Source organism: Camelina sativa, chromosome 13 (assembly GCF_030686135.1).
Source record: "Camelina sativa cultivar CO46 ecotype springtype chromosome 13, ASM3068613v1".
NCBI classification, from domain to species: domain Eukaryota; kingdom Viridiplantae; phylum Streptophyta; class Magnoliopsida; order Brassicales; family Brassicaceae; genus Camelina; species Camelina sativa.
Genome location: NC_141892.1, coordinates 26,225,950 through 26,250,798, shown reverse-complemented (window position 1 = coordinate 26,250,798; position 24,849 = coordinate 26,225,950). Strand labels below are relative to the sequence as shown.

At 37.2% G+C, this 24,849-nt stretch overlaps 4 protein-coding genes, 1 long non-coding RNA gene and 1 pseudogene across 12 annotated transcripts; 1 reads left to right on the top strand and 5 right to left on the bottom strand.

The window, feature by feature from the left end:
• Positions 1-3,435: 3,435 nt before the first annotated feature.
• On the bottom strand, positions 3,436-4,820 carry LOC147930043 (uncharacterized). 2 transcript variants are annotated; one of them, XR_015578209.1, is made up of 3 exons: positions 4,652-4,782; positions 4,438-4,513; positions 3,436-4,310 (listed from the first exon to the last, which is right to left on the bottom strand). It is a non-coding gene; the product is annotated as an uncharacterized LOC147930043 (long non-coding RNA). The 2 variants fall into 2 exon arrangements; XR_015578210.1 differs by lacking the exon at positions 4,438-4,513 and having other exon boundaries at positions 4,652-4,820.
• Positions 4,821-5,212: 392 nt separating this feature from the next.
• LOC104737698 (uncharacterized) lies at positions 5,213-7,084 on the bottom strand. 4 transcript variants are annotated; one of them, XM_010457939.3, is made up of 6 exons: positions 6,678-7,084; positions 6,474-6,581; positions 6,288-6,372; positions 5,838-6,187; positions 5,525-5,743; positions 5,213-5,430 (listed from the first exon to the last, which is right to left on the bottom strand). In XM_010457939.3, exons 1-6 carry the CDS (start codon positions 6,729-6,731, stop codon positions 5,422-5,424), a joined length of 825 nt encoding a protein of 274 aa, XP_010456241.1. In that variant the 5' UTR covers positions 6,732-7,084; the 3' UTR covers positions 5,213-5,421. The 4 variants fall into 4 exon arrangements, with proteins under 4 accessions (XP_010456241.1, XP_087337832.1, XP_010456242.1 ...); XM_087481706.1 differs by having other exon boundaries at positions 6,266-6,372; positions 6,678-6,867; XM_010457940.3 differs by having other exon boundaries at positions 6,474-6,569; positions 6,678-6,865.
• Positions 7,085-9,779: 2,695 nt separating this feature from the next.
• LOC104737696 (TATA box-binding protein-associated factor RNA polymerase I subunit B-like) lies at positions 9,780-12,142 on the bottom strand (annotated as a pseudogene). The gene is made up of 3 exons (XR_015578208.1): positions 10,838-12,142; positions 10,600-10,733; positions 9,780-10,453 (listed from the first exon to the last, which is right to left on the bottom strand). The product of XR_015578208.1 is annotated as a TATA box-binding protein-associated factor RNA polymerase I subunit B-like (transcript).
• A 52-nt stretch (positions 12,143-12,194) lies between these two features.
• On the bottom strand, positions 12,195-14,306 carry LOC104737697 (protein BPS1, chloroplastic). Of its 2 annotated transcripts, XM_010457937.3 has the most exons (3): positions 13,766-14,278; positions 13,605-13,654; positions 12,195-13,347 (listed from the first exon to the last, which is right to left on the bottom strand). In XM_010457937.3, the coding sequence occupies exon 3, from the start codon at positions 13,340-13,342 to the stop codon at positions 12,275-12,277; it is 1,068 nt and encodes a 355-aa protein (XP_010456239.1). In that variant the 5' UTR covers positions 13,343-13,347; positions 13,605-13,654; positions 13,766-14,278; the 3' UTR covers positions 12,195-12,274. The 2 variants fall into 2 exon arrangements, with proteins under 2 accessions (XP_010456239.1, XP_010456240.1); XM_010457938.3 differs by lacking the exon at positions 13,605-13,654 and having other exon boundaries at positions 13,766-14,306.
• Positions 14,307-14,766: 460 nt separating this feature from the next.
• LOC104737695 (putative serine/threonine-protein kinase At1g01540) lies at positions 14,767-17,530 on the bottom strand. 2 transcript variants are annotated; one of them, XM_010457935.3, is made up of 7 exons: positions 16,457-17,530; positions 16,106-16,210; positions 15,892-16,014; positions 15,638-15,808; positions 15,410-15,539; positions 15,116-15,325; positions 14,767-15,046 (listed from the first exon to the last, which is right to left on the bottom strand). In XM_010457935.3, exons 1-7 carry the CDS (start codon positions 17,038-17,040, stop codon positions 14,945-14,947), a joined length of 1,425 nt encoding a protein of 474 aa, XP_010456237.1. In that variant the 5' UTR covers positions 17,041-17,530; the 3' UTR covers positions 14,767-14,944. The 2 variants fall into 2 exon arrangements, with proteins under 2 accessions (XP_010456237.1, XP_010456238.1); XM_010457936.3 differs by having other exon boundaries at positions 14,767-15,043; positions 16,457-17,526.
• Positions 17,531-18,537: 1,007 nt separating this feature from the next.
• On the top strand, positions 18,538-21,924 carry LOC104738554 (uncharacterized). Its single transcript, XM_087480845.1, has 4 exons — positions 18,538-18,891; positions 19,167-19,685; positions 19,776-21,386; positions 21,520-21,924. The coding sequence occupies exons 1-4, from the start codon at positions 18,538-18,540 to the stop codon at positions 21,922-21,924; spliced, it is 2,889 nt and encodes a 962-aa protein (XP_087336971.1).
• The last annotated feature ends 2,925 nt before the right edge of the window (positions 21,925-24,849 follow it).

Genomic DNA, 24,849 nt, shown 5'->3' with positions numbered 1-24,849 from the left:
TAAAATCTCCGGAAACTGATTTGGTGATATCACAATTATTGGATGATGTTGAAGTTTTTCCAGAAAATTCTACTGCTCTAGTTCCAACAGGGCAGCCACACGAAGATCCATCACCAATAATACAACCTCCAGTTACTGTAGTACGACAAGAAGCAGTTGTTGGACCAAACATGCAGATACAAGAAGTAAAAGCATCACTGCAGTCTCATACTTTGCTAGAACCGCAGGCAGAAACACAAGACCATGTTATTGAACAAATGGGTGTCGGTCAAAGAAAAAAAACTCCGTCTGCACGTCTAAAAGATTACTATCTTTACACTACGATCTCGGATGACCCCCCACATCTCTCACCAACATCTTTCTCGTCTAATTCAGGTATGGTCTCCTATCCTATTGCGAACTATGTTACTTGTGATAGATTCTCAGCTAGCCATAAAATTTTTCTGGCTGCAATTACGGTGAATACGGCACCACGACATTATGCAGAAGCAGTTAAAGACGAAAGGTGGAGAAATGCCATGGGTACTGAGATTGAGGCACTCGAAATAAATGACACATGGGATATCACGGATCTGCCCCCAGGGAAGGTAGCTATCGGATGTCGTTGGGTTTATACGATTAAATATAACTCGGACGGAACTATTGAGCGTTATAAAGCCAGATTGGTGATATTGGGAAATCGACAAACAGAAGGAGTAGATTATGATGAGACATTTTCTCCGGTTGTCAAGATGACTACAGTGCGTATATTTCTGAAAATCGCAGCGGCAAAGAATTGGGAAGTTCATCAGATGGATGTTCATAATGCATTTCTTCACGGTGATTTGACTGAAGAAATTTATATGACACTTCCACCGGGATTCAAAGGTTCTAATGGAAACAAGGTATGTAAACTTAAGAAGTCTCTTTATGGTTTAAAACAAGCTCCAAGGTGTTGGTTTGCTAAACTCACAACAGCTCTTAAAGGCTATGGTTTCATCCAGTCGAAGACAGATTATTCTCTATTTGTTCTCAAACGTGGTGAGCTTCGGTTATACATGATTGTTTATGTTGATGATCTCCTCATTGGAGGGAATGATAGTGCTGCGATTCAACGTTTTAAAGGATACTTGGGACAATGTTTCCGGATGAAAGATTTAGGGCCTCTCAAATATTTTCTTGGTATTGAAGTAGCTCGATCTTCACACGGCATTTACTTATCTCAACGTAAATATGCATGTGATATTATTTCAGAGTGTGGGTTATTAGGTGGTCGTCCAGTAGCAACTCCGGTTGAGGAAAATCATAATCTCACGGCGGATGGAAAAGATTTTTATGATGATCCCGATGGCTATCGCAGGTTGGTTGGGCGTCTAGTATATTTGACAATTACTAGACCTGAATTGTCTTATATTGTGAATGTTTTAGCTCAATTTATGCATCAACCTCAAAAAAAACATTGGTTTGGAGCTTTGCGGGTTGTAAGATATCTTAAAGGTTGTCCAGGAAAAGGGATTATGCTTTCCGCTAAGAGTGATCTTAGTATTTCAGCCTATTGTGATGCTGATCATGGATCATGTCGACTGACGCGACGGTCCTTAAGTGGTTTTGTGGTGATGCTTGGTGACTCGCCGGTTAAGTGGAGAACTCAAAAACAGAGAGTGGTGTCTCGTTCTTCAGCTGAAGCGGAATATCGTTCAATGGCTGACACAGTGTCTGAACTTAAATGGGATCGAGAATTGCTTTCATGTTTTGAAATATCTCATGACAAGCCTGTAACGTTGTATTGTGACAATCAAGCAGCCTTACACATTGCAGCTAATCCGGTTTTTCACGAACGCACAAAACATGTGGAGTCTGATTGCCACTTTGTTCGTGATGAGATTACTACTGGACTATTGCGGACTTCGAAGATACACACCACTGAGCAAGTAGCTGACATCTTTACCAAAGGACTCGGCATTCAGCAGTTTGAGTATTTATGTCGCAAGTTGGGCATTTGTAATTTACATGCTCCAACTTGAGGGGGAGTATTGGTGAAGGCTATGTTAATCTTCTAGATGTTTCTCAGAATATTGTCAAGTTTCTATATCTCTTTAGGTGATATTGTCTTTCTATATATTGCTTGTATAGTCGGTCTCTTAAGATTGTATATATACGTTTGTCATTATCAATGAAAGGCAGAATCTTTTGGCACAAGTCTTATTACTGGCTAAATATTCACCCGAATACCACCGCTTACCCAACTTTGAAGGCTGTCAACATTGTGGTTCTTTTCTTTTGGAGCGCCGTTTGAAAAGATTCCTCGATAAGCCCCCGCGGCCGTATTAGCCTCCCACAACACTATTGCTCGCTCTGCTACTTGACTTGACTTGTTTTATTCACCAGTTGAAACGTCTTTTCTTATTTTATCTTTATGTGTTATCATCCTCTCGTAAACTTATATTAATTATGACTTGTTGTACTGTTTTAGTTGCAATAACTTCTGTTTGAAGAACGTGGTTTGAATTTATGAGACCATGAATATGAATTTGCTTTCTCTTCCTGAGCGCAGAGAACAGTGTTGCATGTAGCTTCGTGAACTGTATTATTAACTACACCCTTCTCATGAATTTAATGTTTACACCCGCACCCACTTTGTGAGTTTAATGTTTCACATCGACCTATTTTGCAAACGATGGTGTGTACTCATCCCACAAACTCTCAAACAGCGACATGTTACTGTTTCTCTATCCTTTCACAGGGATGTTTGACTTATCACAAGATATCCGACAAGCCTTGCTTACATTACATGCCTTAATTTGCTCAACCTTCTAGCACCAAATATGAATACATCCCTCGATAACTTTCCGACATCTCCACAATCCCATCTTACTTTTCAAGCTAAACTAAAAGACTCATATGATCCGTGTGGCTATCGATTTGTCGGAGACATTGTTTGCAAAGTTGCATCAGTCATCACATCTGCTAAAGTTGGCGGACGACTCACTCACGATGGCCCAAACTAATTGAATATGTTTTGTTGTAAAAATTAGTAGCTAAGGAACTAGTATTAGTTGGAGTCTCTAGTTGAATGTAGTTGTTAAATGTTGCTTGAAGAATTTAACCTAATATTTAGGAGTATGGCTTGTGTAAGATTTAGGATTATGGTTTATGCTTCTAGAGTAAATTGCTCAAATTCTTACACAATTCATCACACTAAATGTATGTGTGATGTGTGTTGTGTAAGAATTATCTATAAAGATCCCTCCAAAAAAAATGTACGTATCTATCTAATGTCCTACGGTTTCTGTTAAGCAAACCTATTTATTGTGTCTTGTCGTGTTTGGATTCCTTATTTCTTTTCTCTTTGGCGTTTTCTACTTGTAGTTTTTTAATCTTTATTAAAAGATTCAAACATTTATCTATATTTCACATTAACTCCAATTTTACGTAGCGAGTCAACCAAACTAGCAATGGTCAATTAATCTGGGAAATCGGACAAGGTTTAGATTATTTCTTTGATCCATTGTAAGTTCCTTACGTTACATCATGTTCTCTTTTCATAATGTTATACTTATATCTTCTTCCCTTACTTAAATCAGATGCTGAGGAACCTTTTGGTAAAATATGCATAGGCTTCTACTGAACTGAAGCATCTTCAATTTTCTGTGGCCACACATTTGACTTGCAATTTGGAACTAACGCAAGTACACTATGCATGCTCTCCTCTCACACCAAAACAATATCAAGAGGAATCTCATCCGAATATGCCACGTGTCATGCTAGCTGTGGCTAGGATAGATTACACAGTCCACGTCAGCTTACTAGAAACAGCTCAATGCCTTGTCTTGACACTTTCTTCCACTTCCTCTTCTTCAAAGTTTGATGATACGGAGAGGGCAATTCTTGGTATTGAAGGAGAGAGAGATAAAGGGAGACATGGAGGTTCTGAAAACCGCTACCTTTAGCCCTATGTCGGTTTTATCCGAGAAAAGATCAGAACCCCGAAAGCCCTTCACGCTCCCTAACCTCTTTCCTCAGAAATCACCGAAACCAATCTCCCAGGAAAACTTCTTGAGGAGATTCAATGGTGGGGATATTGGCTCTTCTGACCTCTGTTCTAACAAGTGCCACAGCTCCTGTTAAATCCCTGACGTACGAGGAAGCTCTGCAACAATCTACCACCACTTCTTCATCTTTAATCTGATTGAAGGGATATCCGATTTCGCCACAGACAATCCTCTGGTTATTGCCGGTGGAGTTGCTGCATTGGCTGTTCCATTTGTTCTGTCTCAGGTTTTGTACAAAAAGCCTAAAGCTTGGGAGTTGAGTCTGCCTGCTAAGAGTACCTATACCAAAGTTGGGTACTGATGATAAATGCTCAGTTGCTTGACATAAGAGCCGTACTGCTGATTTCAGACAAAATGGGCAGGCTCCTAACATTAAGAGTTTAGGTAAAAAAAAAAACGGTCATACTGTTTATAACGGAGAAGACAAGCCTAGTTTTCTTGAAGAAACTTCAGATAAGCTTCTACCCACCAAACCTTATGAACTTCAATCAAACCTCCATTAATGATTAAATGTAAGATTACAAAGCTCAAAATCTGTTTATAAAAAACTCTCAACTCTCTGATTACAAAAAGAAGATGGAGAACAACATGAAAGTTTAGATCAGGATAATTGAGCATACCTTCAGATCCTTCTCTCACCATTAATTAGTCTCATGTCGACTAACTCCCACCACATTCAACATGCCTTCTCTGTGATCTCGCCTTCTTTACATATACACACCTCAGCTTCTTTTCCAAGCTTATCCTTAACCCATCACACGAGTGATCTCTGATATTTCTTTACTCATTAATCCACTTGAGCCTTGACAAGTGCTTATCACTATCTTTTGAAGTTTAAAGATCCTGAGAACACACACCAAATTGTACATTCTGGACAAGCTTATAGTTACATTGATTAGCTTCTTAATATTCTCTGAATTATAGTCTCTCTGAATTATAGTCTCAGGCAATCAGTGCTTCATGGTCTTTGAACCTCTGTATTTCGTTGCTTTCCGGAAAAATGAATATTCAAACCGGTTAGAGAGAAATTGAAAAGCATCTTACATTTCACACATTGCTGTTAATACCGCCTCTTTGAACCTGTATTTTCTTTGCTTTTTGGAAGAATGTTTCATTCAACGATATGTTCATTCGAACTTTAAGTCTTCACAGATTCTGATGATTATCAACACGTTGTCCAAGGTGAAAACATATCGCAATAGTAAGTTTGCATAATAGCTTTGGAGGACAGAAAAAAGTGTTTACAGAACTGCATCGTTCGAAAGGCAAAAAGAAGTGCAAGTATTTTAAAACACTATCATACTACCATTAAACAACAATTTAAAATTCTTTAGGATCCTCCTTAGTTGACATTCTTTAGGATCCTCCTTAGTTGACATCTTCCGCATGATCAAAGAAACTATAAAAAAAAAAAAAAAAAAAAAAAAATCAATAATTTTTTTATACGATAGAACCAAAGTAATAACAGATTCTTTTAGAAGCAAAAGATATACCTTAAATTCATAAACTTCGGTAACGATCCCCTTGTAGCGTTCCAATCGAGTACAACCTCCATCAGCAAAATATTTACCTCTGGTTTCTTGGATCTCAAAGAATTCGACCAACTCACCATTCTTAAGGACCATTCCGCGCCCAGTTATCACCGAGCAATGATCATCTATCTTCTCGTTACGCAATTGCTGGATATCAGCAACGCTTGGACGGAAAACTGCCTGGAAAAAAAGTTGAGTAGAGTAGGTAGTCGACGGTAGGTATAAACACACAAGATCATATGTTTGGAAGATTTCAAATTTGAAAAGAGATTACTTTCTTTTTTTCAGTTGGCAAATCTTGACTGAAACGAGCATAACCAGCCAAATAAGGAAAGCACATAGCTACTTGACCTGTAGCTAGTCGCCTCTCTATGAATTTCTCGAAGTCTTTGTTCTTCTCAACAAGACTCAGCTTTGGACGGTGATGGACAACTAATTCACAATTATAGTATTGACGAAGCATAGGCGCAGCATCTTCAACCCTGGGCAATGCTTTTGTCGCCGAAAGAAGATTGGCATCGATCCGAGATATCAGCTCCTCTGCTGTGGGAAAATTTCCAGTACGTCCCAGTTGTTTCATTGCTGCAGTCATTCCTCCAGCCAAGGCATGGGCCCAACAATCATCTGAATTTGTATTGAAAAATATATATATATATATATTGGTTTAAGAGAAAGACGAAGAAAAAGGGCTAAATAGCATACTTATTTTGATAGAATGACAAACCATCTGTTTGAATGATCGGCTCAGCAACGAAATCGGGCCTCTTAAGTCTCCAGGTTAAGACAATTTCACCAACATCCTTACCGGACTACACAATACAGAACATAATATTCATGTATGAAAAAGCTCAGATCATATAGAGGTCAGATAAAAACTGGACAAACAAAACAGATACATGTAAAATCATACCTTCACAAGCCTATAGGAGTTTGTGTCTGCCATGGTTAGCAAAAGCTTGTTTGCCTCGGTAAGTTGTTTCTTAAGATGCTCCAAAACTTTATCCATCTGATCCATGTTCTGCCATTGATTAGAGAGAGAGAGAGAGACTATAAATGATGACTACCAAGTATTAAGAGATTCTGGAACATGTTAACATAATATCTTACTGATTACCTTAGAATCCTCCTTCGCCTCAGGTTCCTCATGTTCCCTTTCTCTTTTTCCCATGGTGGATTCAAGTGAAACGGGGGGACGATGCTAAAATCTGAAATCTACCCTTTTTTTTTTGTAATGCGAGGTGACTATAGAGAGAGACAAGCTAATGGGGTGAAGGAAGAAGAACATCGAGACACTAGGGTTGACTGACGGCTGCAATCAAAATATACTTATATACACATCACCAGGGCTTGCGTGCCGTTTATGCAGAAGACAACAGAACGGCGTGCTGTTTTATGCAGAAAACAACAGAACGGCGTGGCGTTTTATGCATAAGATCAAAGTAATCGTCGTTGGTCCCGTATGTTCCCTCTATTAGTTAGTCTCTATGTTGTGATAGTCAGGCGATGTTTATAGGGAGATTACATGGAGTGTTCTTAGGCACTTTAAAAATGAAAATAATTAAATAGTGGATTTAAGATCAGGCTCACTCATTTTATTCTAGAACTGTTTTTGGGCCTGATCTTGTGTGACGTGTCTTTTTCAAATTGGTTGAAAATATATGGAATAAATTTGGACATTAATCTATGTATTAATTAAATAAAATGTTTGTCTTGTTTAATTAATTAAGTAATATGTTTGTTTGTTTTTTTTAAAATTTTATTTACAATGTTTTTTTTTGTTTCATAAAAATATGGCATTGTATTTTGAATTTTAGTAAAAGTTTTATAAGTTTGCAATTAAAATATTATTTTATAAATTTTTATAATTGTAATATGTTTAAGAATATTAATAAACATTATATTATTAAATAGTATTAAACATTCTTAAATTTTTTATTAAACATTAATCTATGTATTTATTAAACATTCTTAAATTTCTATAAGAATATTATATTATTAAATATTAAGATCTTAAACATGTTCTCCCAATAACTAACTTTTTAATAAAAGTTCTTAACTACTGATCTTACATTATTTTCACAATATTTATACTCTAAGAACACCCTAAACTGATCTCCCTATAAACATGCCCTTAGGATTGATTAAATAGATAAGATTTCCATTAATTGAGTAAAACTAATAAAGAAATTAAATCAACTTTAGAACATTCTTTTTTTTTTTTTTTTTTCCAAGAGAAGAGGTGAATCAAAATTCTGAAAAGTATTAAATCTTCGATTACTCTAGAAAAAGGAAATAAACAAAATAAAATCCTAAAAGGATTAGAAATGGTACTAAAGCATTATATAAACATTGATAGGGCAACGTTCTCTCTTCACAACTCATCATTCATCAACACAACACAGCACAACTCAACTTTCTCTTTGATTCAGCGAGTTCGAGATCTCATAAAGTTGGATTTGTTGAAGACAACTATATTATACCAAATCAAAGTATTCGTAGATTGTGGATTCTATAGACCCCATCCCTTTTCCATTATGCGTGATGAAGTCCAACCGGAACACCATTCTGCCTAACTTGAAAAGAGTCAAATAAATAGCTTCGTATTCGTAATTACTGAAATGTAGGAGGAGGTTGAATTATCAATACTCAATAGTCGAATCACTTTTGTTTCGTTTTAAAATCCCATTTTGCATTTGCATTTGCATTTGCTATAACTGAACATCAAGGAAAGCAGTCAAAGCACCATAATTACATGTTTCTTCTATTCACAAATCAAAGTCTTGACACTTCTAATCATCATTGGCAATGTCACTCCCAACTCTTCAGCATATTTCTTCCGAACAATGCGTCTCGAGCAGAGATCACAATCTGAATATGTATAAAGTCTCGACCCTTTACACCATATAGAGCTCGTAAGAGGGTTTTAGCTTTCACAGAGTGTTTCTTCTTAGCCTTCTTGGATAGATGATGATGATGATCCATCGATTCAACAAGCCTACTCAAAACAGCTCCGCAGTTTTCGATTCTCGGGTTCTTGGAGACCATGTGCTGATTCTAAGTGTCTGAATCATCTTCGTCCCAGTCTCTTCCCCTCTTGGATGGAATCCTAGTCAATTCGGATTCCTACAAAATGAGATGCATAGTTTATATAATTAGTTAAGAACTACCTCATGCAGATTAAGAAATCATTTACTGTTTATTATCTAGTACTAAACACAATTCAACTAATAAATGATCAATTCCAATTATGCCAAAATGGGTCAAGATTAATGAGCCAACTCAACTCATTACTCATGAATCCTAATGAGTTTAAAATTTTGACCTTAATGAATTGATGAGTTAAATAAGTTAATAATTAAATGAGTTCATGAGTCAAATGAGTTTGGTTATAATGGGTTTATGAGTTAACCACTAACCCATCATTTCTTCAATATAAACCTAGTATTATCAATATCATCATCATAATACCAACATCATTCGTCTACCATCATCATATCTACATCATCATCATACTATCATCATCATCATCCTACCATCATCATACTATCATCATCATCATCCTACCATCATCATATCAACATCATCATACTATCATCATCATACTACCATCATCATATCAACATCGTCATACTATCATCATCATCATACTACCATCATGTAACTATCATCATCAACGTTGTCATACTATCATCATCATCATCATACTTTCATAATCATATTAGCATCACCATCATCATATCAACATATATATATCATAGTCAACAGCATGATTTTATTATCATCATTTTATAATTTTATATGAAGTATTAATTAATTTATATTATAATTAATTATAATTATTTTATATTAATTATTAATTAATTTATATTGTAGTGGATCAACCCAATTATTCATCTAACTCATTTAACTAAATGGATCCATCCCAATAGTTAAATGAGTTGAATCAACTCATAAACTCATCTCACTTTTAATTTATTGGATAACGAGTTGAGTTGGGTTAACTATTTTGACATCCCTAACATTTTTTTATAATTGTCCTAATATACATTTTTATCTCTTTCTTTGTTACTACATGTTGTTGGCGAAAAATGGACATTTAAAGAAATAATCAAAGAAATCTTTTGTGATTTCCATTATAATTAATAGTTCAGGAAAGGTCATGTTTTATGTTATACCAGAATTAATAATGTAGAAAAGTATAGAATACCCAACCTCAGAGATATAAATTAAAGAAAATCAATTCAAGACCATAAGCATAATGTTCACAAATAAGAAACTGAAAAGACAAGCCAACAAATTTAATTCTCAATCACCTCCTTATTGTCCTTTTGACAGTAAACAGTTTTCTCAGAATATCTAGTCATCATTGATTGATAAAATCCTCTAAATTATAAAGACAAAAAAACATCACTTTCTTAGGATGCATGATTGAATATTTTTCTCCACCCAAGCCAATCTTCTCTCAAAGCTCAACACACTTGTATGCATATTCCTTGCATCAATCTCAGCGACGATAGCACAAACCCGTAAAAGAATGTAGTAATCCGCATGAGCTGTGTATATCAGTGCTCCATCATTTTTTTCCTCAAATATTGAAGATAGTTTAGTCTCTTTACCTTCTTCACACGAAGGCGAGGCGGTATGTATCTGAACAAATTGTCCCCCATGTCTGTTATCAGTCTTATTATCGCTTTCTCTTTGTCATGATTAATATGATTATCTGGTGATGGCAGTTTATCACAATCGCTTTTTCTTGAACGACGACTGCTACAAAAGTTGTTGTCTCTATCCCTCAACTTGTCATCGTTTCAAGGACATTTGGTTAAGTGATAAATCATCTTCGTCCCAGTCTCTTCCCCTCTTGGATGGAATCCTAGTCAATTCGGATTCCTACAAAATGAGATGCATGGTTTATATAATTAATTAAGAACTCCCTCATGCATATTAAAAAATCATTTACCGTTTATTATCTAGTACTAAACACAATTCAACTAATAAATGGTCAATTCCAATTATGCCACAGTATAATTTTTCACCTCGTCCATCGGGTGGTAACTATTCCACAGATGATCAATAGTTCTGTAAGTGTCATCAGCTGATGCTTCTACTAAGCCAGCAAACATCTCGTTTCGCCCGTGCAATAAATATGACGTAAGATCCTTTTCATATTCTGCAAAAGGAGAATTAAGGACAATTCAGTAAGCTTAATTAGGATATAGAGAAAGAGAGAGACGAACACTACATCATCACGTCGATCGGTAAAAAGGAATCTACCATTAACGGTTTCAGCAGCGACCTTGTAATATTCTGTTTCAAGGTTTTTCAAAAGCTCCACAGTGTCAAATTCAGTTGCTTTCGTGACATCTGATAACTCTGCATCCACCTCACTACTACTACTAGCATCATCAACCAAAACCCCCAATAAGCTCCGTTCCCAAACACCAAAACCATTGATGTTATAAAGCATCCGAATAGCTACGATGATAATAGACATGACACAGACACGAGTGGGAAATCTAAGCTCGTTCTTGGATAGATACAAACCCGAAGGCATTGACCAGTTCTGTAAGAGACATACCAGATCAAGAAGAGCATCCTTTTCCCTTTCCTTGGGAATAATAGACAACCGCTCTAGATAGTTTGAAGCAATACCATATAAATTCACAGGAGGCAAAGGCAAACCGATGATATCGGAAATGGAAGCGGCATGAGCTTCTAATCTCTGAGCAGAAATAATCTGAATAGGCCTAAACATAACGGTTGCAGACACAGGACACGCAGGTGATCTCTCTCCCATTTGCTCTCGAATCTTGAGAAAACAAGAAAGGTAAGGAACATCTCCTTGACGTGCCCATCTCACTAAATCAGTGGGTAGAATTGGTGATCCTGCTTTGTGGCAAGCAAGGAAAGATATCGCCAGGGAAGAAGATAAAGGCAGAGACTTTTTAAGCAGACTTACCCATATCGTTACTGCTCTTTTACCATGTAAGTTGTGAGGTTCTTCTTCTTCTTCTTCGGCTTTAACACCTTTACGCCGCCGCTTAACCACCTGGAGCAGCTCGGAGTCACGAATAGCCTTATCAGCCCAATCGTCATCGAAGACCTCTGAGAGAGACACAAACCGTAAGCAGATGGGTCCGACCAAACCAATGATCAATGGCGTCACTTTGAATTTCTCAACCAACGCCTAGCTCGCACTGATAAGTTATCATCATCAGTAAACCTTTGACGTATCTATCTCTGGTCTCCATGTAATAATCCTCGTAACTCAATTTGATTACTGGCTCTAGCTTTCGTGGTCCTTCACGGCGACCGTATTTTTTTTTATAAATCCCGACCAAATCTTCGCCGTCGACGCCTGTCTGAATAATACCTACCGCCTGACTTAAGCATTGTCGGCAGTAAAAATAACCATCTTCTCCCTCGTCAAAGGTGTCGTTCTCGCACATATCGCAAATCATCGTCGGAGATGTCAGACTTTGCGTCTCTTCCCCAAGGCGTTTAGGATTTTACTACTTTCCTCAAGGCGTTTAGAATTTTACTATTTTACTACTTTCCTCAAGGCGTTTAGAATTTTACTATTTACTACTTTACCCAATTTTCAATTTAATTATGAAGTAATTAGAATTCATTAGTAAATAAAATCTCATATTTGCTTTTGCATTTGTTATAAATATCATAACATAATTACATATTTATTCTATTCACAAATCAAGTTTTGACACTTCTAATCATCATTGGCAATGTCACTCCCAACTCTTCTGCATATTTCTTCCAGAGGCTCTCGAACAATGCGTCTCGAGCAGAGATCACAATCTTAGACAAGGAACCTGTTTCCTTGGAGACAAGATCAAACCTTTCCGAAAGCTCTATCACTGACTTCTTCAATTGCTCCAACAACAACATATTAGGAACCGACCCTTCTTCAACCACTGTGTTTAACTTCTTCACACTGGTTTCAACAGCCTCGAGATCTTTAATAACTGTGAATCTGTCTGATAAGAGTGTGTTTTTGATCTCCGGGTTAACCTCGTTCTGCAATTCGGTGAAGGCTTGTGCCCATGGAAGCTCCTCCATCTCCTTTGAAACTCTTAGATAGAATAGGTTCTTGGAAGAACCTGAAAACGCTGCAGCAAACACGCTGAATATGTATAAAGTCTTGACCTTTACACCGTATAGAGCTCGTAAGAGGACTTTAGCTTTCACAGAGTGTTTCTTCTTAGCTTTCTTGGATAGCTGATGATGATCCATCGATTCAACAAGCCTACTCAAAACAGCTCCGCAGTTTTCGATTCTCGGGTTCTTGGAGACCATGTGCTGATTCCAGCTGTCGATATACGATACCTGGAGTTCCTTCGTCTCGAGCTTACTAAAAGCAAACTTGAGCAATAGGTTTCCATGGTTGAGACGATCTAGCTCTGAGGTGAAGGCGTTACAGAGTTCAAGCAGCTTTAAGCTAATATCAGAGTAGATATAAATCAGATTTTCCTCCACGTCCGATACAGAAAGCTCCAGATCCTTCACGAGTGTCCTGATACTCTTGTGTGTCTCGCAAAGAGACTCCATGGCTTGTATCATCCAAGAAACGCTAACGATATCATTCTTATCCTTTGGTATAAGTTGTCTAATCGATACCGTCAAGTTTGTCTCGAAATTGTTCAACAGCGAGAGAAGCTTTGGCGATGATCCAGCATCGTTGCTCTTCTTAAAGAGAATCTTGAACGGGTTTTTTAAGCGGAAGAACCGGAGAGAAGGATCTTGTTTACAAGTTTGGCTCATATTACCTGAACATGCAAAGAAGAAACAGAGTTAGTAGTCTGAAACAGTGAACAAACACCAATAACATTGTTCTGAATCCTGATATTTAAATATTGCCCATCAAGCTTGAATTTCAAATAAGACAAAACATAACTTAGTTTCAGTAAACCAAACAAGAAGCAGGTCTTAAAATCTGAATTCCAAAGATTGATTTCACATCCAAATTGAAATTAGGAAAAAGTAGCAAACTCGCCGACAATTAACATGACCAACGATTGCTCACCTAAAAAGAGAGATTCTTCGGCTATGTTACAGCTTACTTCAATGGGTGGGCTAAGATATGAAGGAGAGAACAAAAGCAAAAAAAAAAAACCTAATTTAACTTTGCAGAGAAAAGAACTCTAAAAGAAAGTATAAATAGGAGGATGGGTCTAGTGTTCTTACCGAGTAGAAGTAGATAATAGGGATTCGAAGAAATGTCGAGGAAAACGCAGAGACTTGAAACGCGTTCTTATAGGAGGACGGAATCAAAATCAACTAAACTTGCCGTGTTCTGCAGATCAACGCAATCCAACAACAACTTTACCTCCCGCGTTGGTTTTGCTACTGCTAGTTGTAAAGGACTTGCTACGCGGCACTGACTAAGAATACAGACAAACACATACAGTTAGGGATTTAGGATGTCTTAATTGTCACGCCGTCGTTGACATTTGTCACTATACCACTAATAAAAAAAGCAAAAGTGGTAAGTGTATTTATAGCCGCCGGATATTGCTCAATCTGAGGGCTAGAAACTTCTGGTTTCTGCTCGAAAATAATTGTATATTTTGGGGGTATATTTGTCATTTGTCTTCGTATTTTGTATAAGCTCCAGGCCCATCACTGGGCTCTTTTTGCAAGAAAATAACATGCGACTTGTGAGTTTGATAGACCAACATCTTCATAGAAGAATGGTCTGCTTTCTTGTGAAGTTATTGTTGAACTTGAAGAAACTTATCCAGACAGAACCAATGCTAAAAACGGTCCGATAAAAGCCGTCATAGCATCTCTATCATTTGGATCACGTGAACAACTGTGACCTCTTCTTATCAGAAGATAATATCCAATTCAGTATATTTTTATTATTTAACGCAATGATGAAACAGCTAAGGAATAGTACACATGGATCCATTTTGGGTACCGCTGAGAGTGACCACCACGACGTTGATCGATCCATTGGGGATATGTATGACATGTGTGAGTGTGAATATAAACTCCGATCATCATCTTATGTTGAAAATAACAGCTAGGTTGGTCCACTGTCCACACATCTTATAATCATACCATTATTATCAGGCGTAGACATATTCGTCTTGATATCTAACAAAATAACAAAACCATTACCATTATCATCTTATAACACTATGTATGTATACGTTGGTGATGTTTGGGACGTCCGAGATATATACACAGAGAAATTTTCATAATTAGACAGTGAGCTAGGGATAAAGCCTAACGAAAAAGAATTAAGATAATAAGTCACATACAATAAATTAAAAATTGATTAACAGAAAAAATATTTTAAGAACTAATGGTCGGAAAATTTTCAGTTCCTCCTCATACATCTTTTTATCTACGGTCTCTTTAACTTTCACTTTCGCTCGTCTCAGCAACAGCCGCTGAAATTTCAGTCTGTCGCTGGTTATAATCGCGGCTTGCATGCTCTCTCGTGGCTCGTCGTTCCTGCTAAAAGTATATCCTGTGAGCAAATAAAACGGTTCACTTCAAATGTTTATTGAGATTATAAATACTTACGTCACGATAGAACAAGTCTTCAGCTTCAAGCATGTGTATAATATGACCCATTTTAGGTCTCTTATTCGCATCCGGATCCACACAACGCAGCGCCACGAGCAACACACGTTTAAGAGCTTTTGAAGTTGGCGGTTCTGGTATTTTAGGATCGACTACTTCCTCAGACCTTCGGTTTCCAACCATTGATTTCAACCACTCAACCAAATTCACCTAACAAAACGAGACAATCAAGAAGAACCGATGTAATAGAAGGAACAAGCACATCGTTTTGAAACCTTAGAAAAAAAAAGATACCTCTCCTTGAGGTCGACTATAATCAACAGGGTTTCTTCCGGTGATTATCTCCATGATTAATATCCCAAAACTATAGATATCACTTTTTTCGGTCAGCATTCCCGTGCAAGCATATTCAGGTGCAACATATCTACATAACAGACCAGTCAAGGAATAATTAAAAATGTGTTTCAAGAACTTGGTATCCTTAAAGCTATCCAACTTGATAAGCAAAACTAAACAATTTACCCGAAAGTCCCCATTACACGGGTTGTCACGTAACTGCTCTCAGAGAACAGCAGCTTAGCAAGTCCAAAATCTGATACCTTAGCATTCCATTGACGATCAAGCAAGATATTACTTGATTTAATGTCCCGATGAACCACTTTCGGTTCAAGACCTTCGTGTAGATACGCCAATCTGTGGGAATACCAACAAAGAAATTACATAAAAAGAAGAATTCACAAAAATGAAAGTTATCAATCGGGTCTCGAAAGTGTTACCCTTTAGCCATGCCAAGTATTATGTTCATACGGATATCCCAAGTCAGTGGACTTTTGTCACCAACATCACCATGAATCCATTGCTCCAAATTTCCATTATCAACGTAGTCATACACAAGCATCCTAATTTCCCAAACCATTAAGAGTAGAGTTATCTATCACAAAATGTAACGAGCAAAAGTCCACATTACGCATGCGGGGTTCTGTTTTTTACCTGTATGCACCTTCAACGCAGTATCCTAAAAGCCTAACGAGATTCTTATGCCGTACACGCCCAATGGCTTCCACTTCCACTCTAAACTCCTTCTCAGCTTGACCCCTTCCAACATTATTATTAAAGACTGGTTTAGATTACAAACCAAAATCACAAGGGACTCATTAATTACACAACACAACAAACACATTCCAAGGACCACATTCTTCCCCTAAACAAGACATTGTATACTCATCAAAGTACAAAGAACACTAAAAAAACCATTCCTGTTGTTAAAAAATAATTTTTTGACAGTTGGAAAGTTTCAGAATTGTAATGTAAAAAAAAATCAAAACTTGATCAAAGTAGTACCTGTTGTTAAGAAGATTCTTGACAGCGACTTTAGTACCATCAGTTAAAATACCACTGTACACAATCCCATAACCACCTTCTCCGATCACATTCTCTTCACACAATCCATTGGTAGCAGCTTCGAGCTCACGAAGAGTATACCATCTTCCCCAACCAAGATGCGAAACCTCAGGTCCAACACAACCACTCCCTGAAAACGAAGCCGTTTCACTAGCACTCACTGTTCCTCTGCTTTCACCGCTCGAGAACACAACGCGGTGCTCGATCTTCCCGATATCGACTTGGATCTCCGCCGCAACGGGCTGCGTATGGTGGTAATGGTCTTGCGCCGGAGAAGGCCTAACGATCTCCTGAATCTCTTTGGAAACCGGCGGGCTCGCTACAGCTGCGGACGCGAAATCGGCGTGACGTGGCTTGCGGTGTCTCCGGCGAGAGGTTAAACAGAGGGAGAGGAAGAAGAGGGCGATGACGATAAGAGATCCGAGTAAAATACCGATGACGACCCAAAGCTTAAGACCGAAGATCGATGTTGGTTTGGAGAGCTCGTTGTTGATTGAATCAGGATTGAATAAAGATATCGTCATTCGAATCTTTCGCCGGAAAAGAATAAAACTTTCCGGCGAATCAATGGATATGGATATGGATAATAGTAATAATAATAATAATAATAATAATAATAATAATCAGTTAAATTACAGTTGCATGTTGTGGCTTTTAGGCAAAACAACGAAAATAAAAAAACAGAGAGAGAGAGAAGAATTGAACAGAACTGAAAACAGAGGATTGAGTAAAAAACAAAGAGTCGAACGAATAAACAAACTCAAATCGAATAAATTATTAGAAAAAGGCTCTCTCTCAGTGTTGTTGTCTGTTTAAATGTAATCTCTCTGAGAGAGAGAGAGAGAAGTGAGTATGCATGATGAGCTGTCGTCTGATTCTATCTCTCTCCGTTGTTGTATTGTATAACTACGCATGTTGATGACGGCGACGTTGATTAAATGGCGATTTTACTCTTTTAGGTAAGGCGAAAAGGCAGCGAGACCTACGTATTCCCGAAGGGGTTTGTTTGTAATTAATACAAACGGCGAGATGACCGAACTATAAATATACAAGTTGATACAACTCATACAAGTACAATTTTTTTTGTGGACATTTTAAGTTTGTTTTCTTATCCTAGAAGAAATTAATTTACTTATAATTACTAGTACATACTTTCGTTATTTAACCTTTTTTTTTTTTGAATTTCGTTATTTAACCTTTAGTCGTCAAAAAATTAAAGTAATGTTAACCTTTTGTTTGATATCGAATCATGGTTTGACTAGAAGAAACATTATTGTATGCACAAAACACAATAATTTTATTTCTAAGGAAGCTACGTTTTCAGTACTCTGCTATTTAAGGGCATTAATATCAAATTTGTTTTTTTGTTTTTTTGTTTTGGTTTTGAGAAAAAAGGAATCAAAAGACTTTTGTTATACCAAAGATGAAGATGCGGCATTTGTTGAAAAAGGTGAACTACTTCCGAAGAACAGAGTATTAATATAAAAACAGAGTATCAAGTTATTTATGTCGGCATTTATAAAGCTGGAAGATTTACACAGGACAAGAAGGTCCAAGAAGCTTCTAAAAGATCAAAGAGCTTCATGTTTACAATAAAAATGTAAACATGAAAAAAGAGGAAAATTTCCTAAAACATAAAGAAAAAGGAAATTGTCCAATTCCTATTAGGATTAGAATAGGTAGTTTGCCCTTTGTGTGACATAGGCCTAATTCTATAAATAGGGTGCAAAAGCTGAATGTAAGCTTTAGCACAAACAAGAGAAAGTTAACCTAGCTACTAAGTTTTAGTTTTTAAGAAAAGAAAAGAGCTAAGAACTTAGAAAGAGCTTGAGGTTTCTTTAAAGAGAGTTTTGAGAGATTAGAAAATTGTTTAGAATAAACTTGTAAACAGATTTTCTATTAATCAAAGGAGAGTTTAAAGAAATCGTTGTTTCATTGTTCAGATCATAAGTTCTCACACTTTCAATTGGTATCAAAGCAACACTTGTTCGGATTACTACATGTGAGATTCTGCGGACAAGATGGAGAGCTACGGAGATCTGATCAACAACAACAAAGTCATCTTGGATGATGGAAACTATGGATTTTGGAAGTCAATGATCAAATCCATCATAGGAGGTATTGATCGTCTTGCTTGGAAGACTGTTCTAGAGAAGTGGGAGGAACCGACGATCAAGGATGAATCAGACGAGCGAATTCCCAAACTCGAGGCAGACTGGACTGATGAAGAACAAAAGAGATCAAAGTACAACTCAAGAGCGTTACGTGCTATTCAATGCAGTGTTGGGAGAAAACAGTTCGAGTTGATTCAGGGATGTGAAACTGCTAAAGATACAACTCAAGAGCATGAGATATCCTTCAAATTCATTATGAAGGTACAACAAAAGTGCAGAGTTCAAGAAAGGATATGTTGGCCTCTAGATTTGAGAATCTAAGGATGGAGGAGCATGAATCAATTTCAGACTTTAGCTCTAAGTTGAGTGCTCTAGCATAAGAAGCCTTAACTCGTGGGAAGACTTATAAGGATCAGAAGTTAGTCAAAAAGTTCTTAAGGTGTCTTCCATCAAGGTTCATGGGATACAAAACAGCTTTAACCGTCTCTCAAGATTTAGACAATCTCAGTTATGGTGAAGTAGTCGGAATGCTACAGGCACACGAGATGGAACTTAATGGAATTAAGAAACCAAAAGGAATAGCTCTAGCAGTTAGCAAAGACATAACTGATCAAGGAGAAGAAGATGTTGTGAGCCTGCTGGTAAGAAGATTTGATCGAGCTTTAAGAAGGGTAGAACAAGGTCAAGGTCAAAAGAAGAGTAATTCATTCAAGAAGACAAGTGAAGACAAAAAGGCTGATTTACAGTGTCATGAATGTAAGGGATTCGGTCATTTTGTTCGAGAGTGTCCAACAATCAAGTTGCGAGAGGCCAAGTGCACAATCTGTAAAGGGACTGGACACACACATGAGGAATGTGTGAGTAACTCTAAAGTCAAGAAAGAAAAGTCTATGATTAGCATTGAGAATGAATCAGATAGTGATAGCAGCAGCGAAGAAGAACTCATTAATTTAGTGGCTATGGTGGGAATCACCGAATTTGAGAATGGGGAAGAGGTAACTGATTCAGAATCAGAAGAAGAAGAAGTTCTTGACATTGTTCAGAGTTACAAAGAGGTGTGAAATACACTTATTTCCCTGGGAAAGGAAAATCAAGGATTGATAAACGAAAAACTTCGCTTAGAAGCACTTGTTATGACTTTACAGAATGAATTGGTGGATGAGAAAAAGCTTGCTAAAGATTCGCTAGATCTGATGAAAGAAAAATTGGTCTTATCGGCAAAAGCAGACAAGCTTGAAGAAGAACTACTTAAAGAAAAGAAAAAATCCGCACAACTGCAATCTGAATTAGATCAACAACATAGGAAGATTCATATGTTTGCAGGAACAAAGCAACTTGACAAAATTTTGAGCTATGGGAGAACTGAGAAGACTCATAGAGGATTAGGCTTTAATGAGAACAAGGGAGCTAAATCACAGACAACCAAATTTGTATATGCTGGAACCTATCAATCTGAGAAGGAGGTGTCTACTGGTGGTTCTAATGGATCTTTGAGTTGTTATTTTTGTGGAAAAATTGGTCACTACAAACGGTTCTGCTACAAATATTGGCAAAAGGTCTGTACATTAAAGCAACAAGGAAGGTTCTTCTGGAATAGAGTTAGAAGACAAGTTTGGATGAAGAAAACTGACCTATATCAATCAGGGTCAATGGCAGCTTCTGGATCAGGATTTAGATGCAATATGGCCATGATTACTGAAGAACAAGAAGAAACAGAACCAAGATGCGATATGGCTATGATTACTGACGAACAAGAAGACACGGAGCCCTGGTTTTTTGATAGCGGTTGCTCAAGATATATGACTGGAACCAAGAGTAATTTACAGAATATTAAGAAATTGAAAGGAGGTACAGTAACATTTGGAGATGGAAGTCATGGTCTCATACAAGGCAAATGTATAACACTTGATACAGAACTTCCACAACTTGTGAATGTCTATGAACTTCCACAACTTGTGAATGTCTATCTTGTTCAAGGACTGCGTGCAAACCTAATAAGCATTAGTCAAATGTGTGACGAAGGATTGTCAGTTTTATTCACAAAAATCGATTGCAAAGCACTGGATGAGTCAGGTAATGTCAAGTTATATGGTGTAAGATCTGGAAATAATTGTTACATGTGGGAGAAACAGTCAATCAAATGCTACAGTGCTCGTGGGAGTATAGATCTATGGCATCAACGACTTGGACATATGAATACAAGAAATCTTGCTACTCTTGTGAATAAAGAGATAATTCGAGGAGTACCTAAGCTTAAAGGAGAAGACAATATGGTGTGTGGTCATTGTAATCAGGGAAAGCAAGTCAAAATTCAGCACAAAAATGTTCCAGATGTTCAGTCAAAATCAGCTCTGGATCTAATTCACATGGATTTAATGGGACCAATGCAAGTGGAAAGCTTAGCAGGAAAGAAATATGTGTTTGTACTAGTTGATGACTACTCTAGATACACTTGGGTTCGTTTTATTCGTGAGAAGTCAGATACGATAGACAACTTCAAGATTTTAGCTTTACAACTACTTAATGAACGAGGAGGAATCAAGAAAGTTCGAAGTGATCATGGTGGAGAATTTCAAAATGAGGCTATGAAGGAGTTTTGTGAACAACATGGGATTTCACATCAATTCTCGGCACCAAGAACTCCACAACAGAATGGAGTAGTAGAAAGAAAGAATAGAACTCTTCAGGAAATGGCAAGAGCAATGACACATGGAAATCAAGTTCCTAAGAAATTCTGGGCTGAAGCTTTGAACACTGCATGTTATATAATTAACAGTCTATGTTCGAAGAGATACTACAAAAACACCTTATGAGTTGTGGAGAGGCAAAACACCAAATCTGAGCTACTTTCATGTGTTTGGGTGCATATGCTACATCTTAAATGAAAAGGATTATCTTGGTAAATTCGACTCCAGAAGTGATGAAGGCATGTTTTTGGGTTATGCCGAGAGTAGTACAGCATTTAGAGTTTACAACAAGCGTACAGGTTTAATCATGGAATCAGTGAATGTGGTTTTTGATGATCAATCTATAGCTGTACGAGGTGATGATTCAGACAGTGATTCAGAACAGGTAAGTATCACTAAGGCACACAATGAAGGTTCTGAGTTGGACATTCCTGTTACAAAACCAGAAGAAGTACAACAAGTTCATAAGAATCATTCTGCATCTGATGTCATTGGAGACTTGAATGAGAAAATGAAGACTCGAGGAGTACAGATTGACTTTAGGAAGATGACAAGTTACTTTACAACTCTGGAAACCGTTTTCTATGAGTGTTGTGTCGATGATTGAACCAAAGAATCATTTAGAAGCTGTTCAAGATGATTTTTGGATTATAGCCATGGAAGAAGAACTGGAACAGTTTGAGCGTAATGATGTTTGGGAACTGATTTGTAGACCAATAGATGTGAATATCATTGACACTAAGTGGATATTCAAAAACAAGATTGATGAGAGTGGTGTTGTGGTACGCAATAAAGCAAGACTGGTTGCACAAGGATATACGCAGATCGAAGGTGTAGATTTTGAAGAGACTTTTGCACCAGTAGCAAGACTTGAGTCAATAAGGCTGTTTCTAGGAATGGCTTGCATTCTAAACTTCAAAGTTTTTCAGATGGATGTTAAGAGTGCTTTCTTGAATGGGATTTTACAAGAAGAAGTATATGTTGACCAACCCAAAGGTTTTGAAGATCCAGTTAGGCCTGAGTATGTATATAAATTAAAGAAAGCTCTTTATGGTTTGAAGCAAGCTCCAAGAGCTTGGTATAAAAGGCTAACTAGTTTTCTTATGGAACAAAATTATGGCAGAGGAAGTGTGGACAAAACTCTGTTTATTTTGGAACAAGGTGATGATATCATGATGGTTCAAATTTATGTTGATGACATTATTTTGGAAGTACTTCAAAGGAGCTGGTGGATAGGTTTGTGAGTTGTATGACACAAGAATTTGAGATGAGTCTGGTTGGATAATTAAAGTACTTTCTCGGGTTGCATATTACACAATCAGACCAAGGAATTTTTATTTCACAAAGTACCTATGCTAGACAATTTCTTAAAAAGTTCTAGATGGATAAATGCAAAGAAGCCTTGATACCTATGAGTACTACTTTGAAACTATCAAGAGATGTTGATGGCAAGGATGTAGATGTTAAGCAATATAGAGGGATGATTGGGAGTTTGTTATATCTTACCGCTAGTAGGCCAGACTTGAGTTACAGTGTGGGTATATGTGCAAGGTATCAGTCAAAACCTAAACAGTCTCATCTTGAAGCAGTCAAGCGAATTATCAAGTATGTTAAAGGAACTGTTGATCTTGGAATTTGGTATTCTAAAGGTTCAAACAAGGTTTTAGTTGGTTACTGTGATGCAGACTATGCAGGAAGTGTAACAGATCGAAAGAGCACTAGTGGGGGATGTTTCTTTCTAGGCAACAATCTAATAGCCTGGTTGAGTAAGAAACAAAATTCAGTGTCTTTATCTACAGCTGAATCATAATATATAGCAATGGGGAGTTGTTGTACTCAGTTGTTATGGATGAAGCAGATGTCAGCAGATTATGGTATGGATTCAGGAGAGCTGCAAGTGTATTGTGACAATAGGTGTGCAATTAATATCTCTAAAAATCCAGTTCAACATTCAAGAACAAAACATATTGATGTGAGACATCACTTCATCAGAGAACTGGTTGAAAGAAAACAAGTTGTGATTGAGCATGTTGATACTGAGGAACAATTAGCTGATATTTTCACAAAAGCTCTTGACTTTAATCGATTCTCTACATTAAGAAATTCGATTGGGGTGTGTGAGATGTGAATCAGTCACATGATGGTTCAAGAACTTGTACAATAGGAGATAGGGATTAAGAATTTGGTACATGTTAAAAGTTCTTGAGAAGGTTGTTGGTTTATTATAAACTAATGTGGATTGAGAAAACCAGTGGTTATAGTGCTTAGTTTATTAAAAGAAAGATTTGCTCAATATTTAGGAGAATATTTGGATGATTGAAGTTTCCAAAGTTTTAAAATAAATCTTTTTGATGAGATATTTTTTTTTTTAAAAAAAAGGAAGTCATAAGACACTTCGTGTGTATCGAAAGAAAATATTAAAAAAAAGAGAGAATGAATCGAAGATGGTTGGGGCGACTCGAAGTGGGTTGATACGTAGAGCAAGGAAGTCGGAGATGTCTCGAGGTGATGTGGTTGTCAATCGACCTCAATTGATTGATGAGTCAAGTGGTGATGAAGAAGTTCAACCATGTGCCGTACGGATCCGACAGCGATGATGATTCATCTAAAGGAGAATCGGAAAAGAATCAAGTCAATCAAGCGGTAGATGATCTCGAAGGAGAGAATCTAAATGATGATGAGGTAGAGACTGTTGACAAGAGAAAAAGGAAGGATCCTGGTTCAGAACCTGATACGAAATTTGGAGTTGAAGAAATCTCTGTACAAGAGCAGATTGAAAGACATGCTGAGAAGCAGAGGAGCAAGAAATAGAGAGAAGTGGCATCCGCTAGCAAGAAGAAATCGGTTTGCAAGTCAAAGCGACCAAGATCTGCAGAACCAAGCTCTCAAAATGTTCGGGCTAAATCTGGGTTTCAATCTGATGTGTTTATCTCCAAAGCTGCAAAATTAAGGTATCATCAGTTCTTTTCTAGGAATTTTACGGCTGATAGACAAGTGGATATGTCTAAAAAGGATGAATTTGGGTTCATTGAGAAGATATTGTTGATAGGACTTGGTTCTACAATTTTTGATCCTTTAGTGTATACCAAAGAGATTATTTGTGAATTTTATGCCAATTTGCCAAATGGAAAGGGTAAGGATGGTGTTCAAGTGTTTGTGAGAGGACATTGGTATGAATTTTCTCCTAAGGTAATTAATCAAGCTTTCAGTATTGCACCTTTGACTAGAGCTGAGAAGAAAGCTGATACAACAGTGGATAAGTTGAGTAGGGATGAACTTGCAGAGTTTTTAAGTGGCAAAGGCAAGTCGACTTGGGCTAATTTAAAAGTTGCAGATTTACCTGAGGAGAGTGCAGCTCTTTTAATGTTGGCAGCATACAATTGGGTTCCTTCAAAACACATGAATCATCTTTCTGTTAAACGAGCTCGGGTAGTTTACACGATTATCAAGGGCATCCGGTTTGATTTTGGGCAGTTGATTTATAATCAGATTATGAACATAAGTTGGAAAGATCCTACTCGTTATGTGGTAT

Coding starts and splice junctions, on each gene's coding strand:
- LOC104738554 (XM_087480845.1), top strand. CDS start 18,538: ATGGAGAGCTACGGAGATCTGATCAACAACAACAAAGTCATCTTGGAT. Junction 18,892..19,166: donor CCTTCAAATTCATTATGAAG/GTACAACAAAAG, acceptor GGAATGCTACAG/GCACACGAGATGGAACTTAA. Junction 21,387..21,519: donor GGGCTGAAGCTTTGAACACT/GCATGTTATATA, acceptor TTAAATGAAAAG/GATTATCTTGGTAAATTCGA.
- LOC104737695 (XM_010457935.3), bottom strand. CDS start 17,040: ATGACGATATCTTTATTCAATCCTGATTCAATCAACAACGAGCTCTCC. Junction 16,015..16,105: donor TGCGTTGAAGGTGCATACAG/GTAAAAAACAGA, acceptor TTGGGAAATTAG/GATGCTTGTGTATGACTACG. Junction 15,326..15,409: donor ATAGTCGACCTCAAGGAGAG/GTATCTTTTTTT, acceptor TCGTTTTGTTAG/GTGAATTTGGTTGAGTGGTT.
- LOC104737698 (XM_010457939.3), bottom strand. CDS start 6,731: ATGGGAAAAAGAGAAAGGGAACATGAGGAACCTGAGGCGAAGGAGGAT. Junction 6,582..6,677: donor AGGCGAAGGAGGATTCTAAG/GTAATCAGTAAG, acceptor AATCAATGGCAG/AACATGGATCAGATGGATAA. Junction 6,188..6,287: donor GCCGATCATTCAAACAGATG/GTTTGTCATTCT, acceptor ATACAAATTCAG/ATGATTGTTGGGCCCATGCC.
- LOC104737697 (XM_010457938.3), bottom strand. CDS start 13,342: ATGAGCCAAACTTGTAAACAAGATCCTTCTCTCCGGTTCTTCCGCTTA.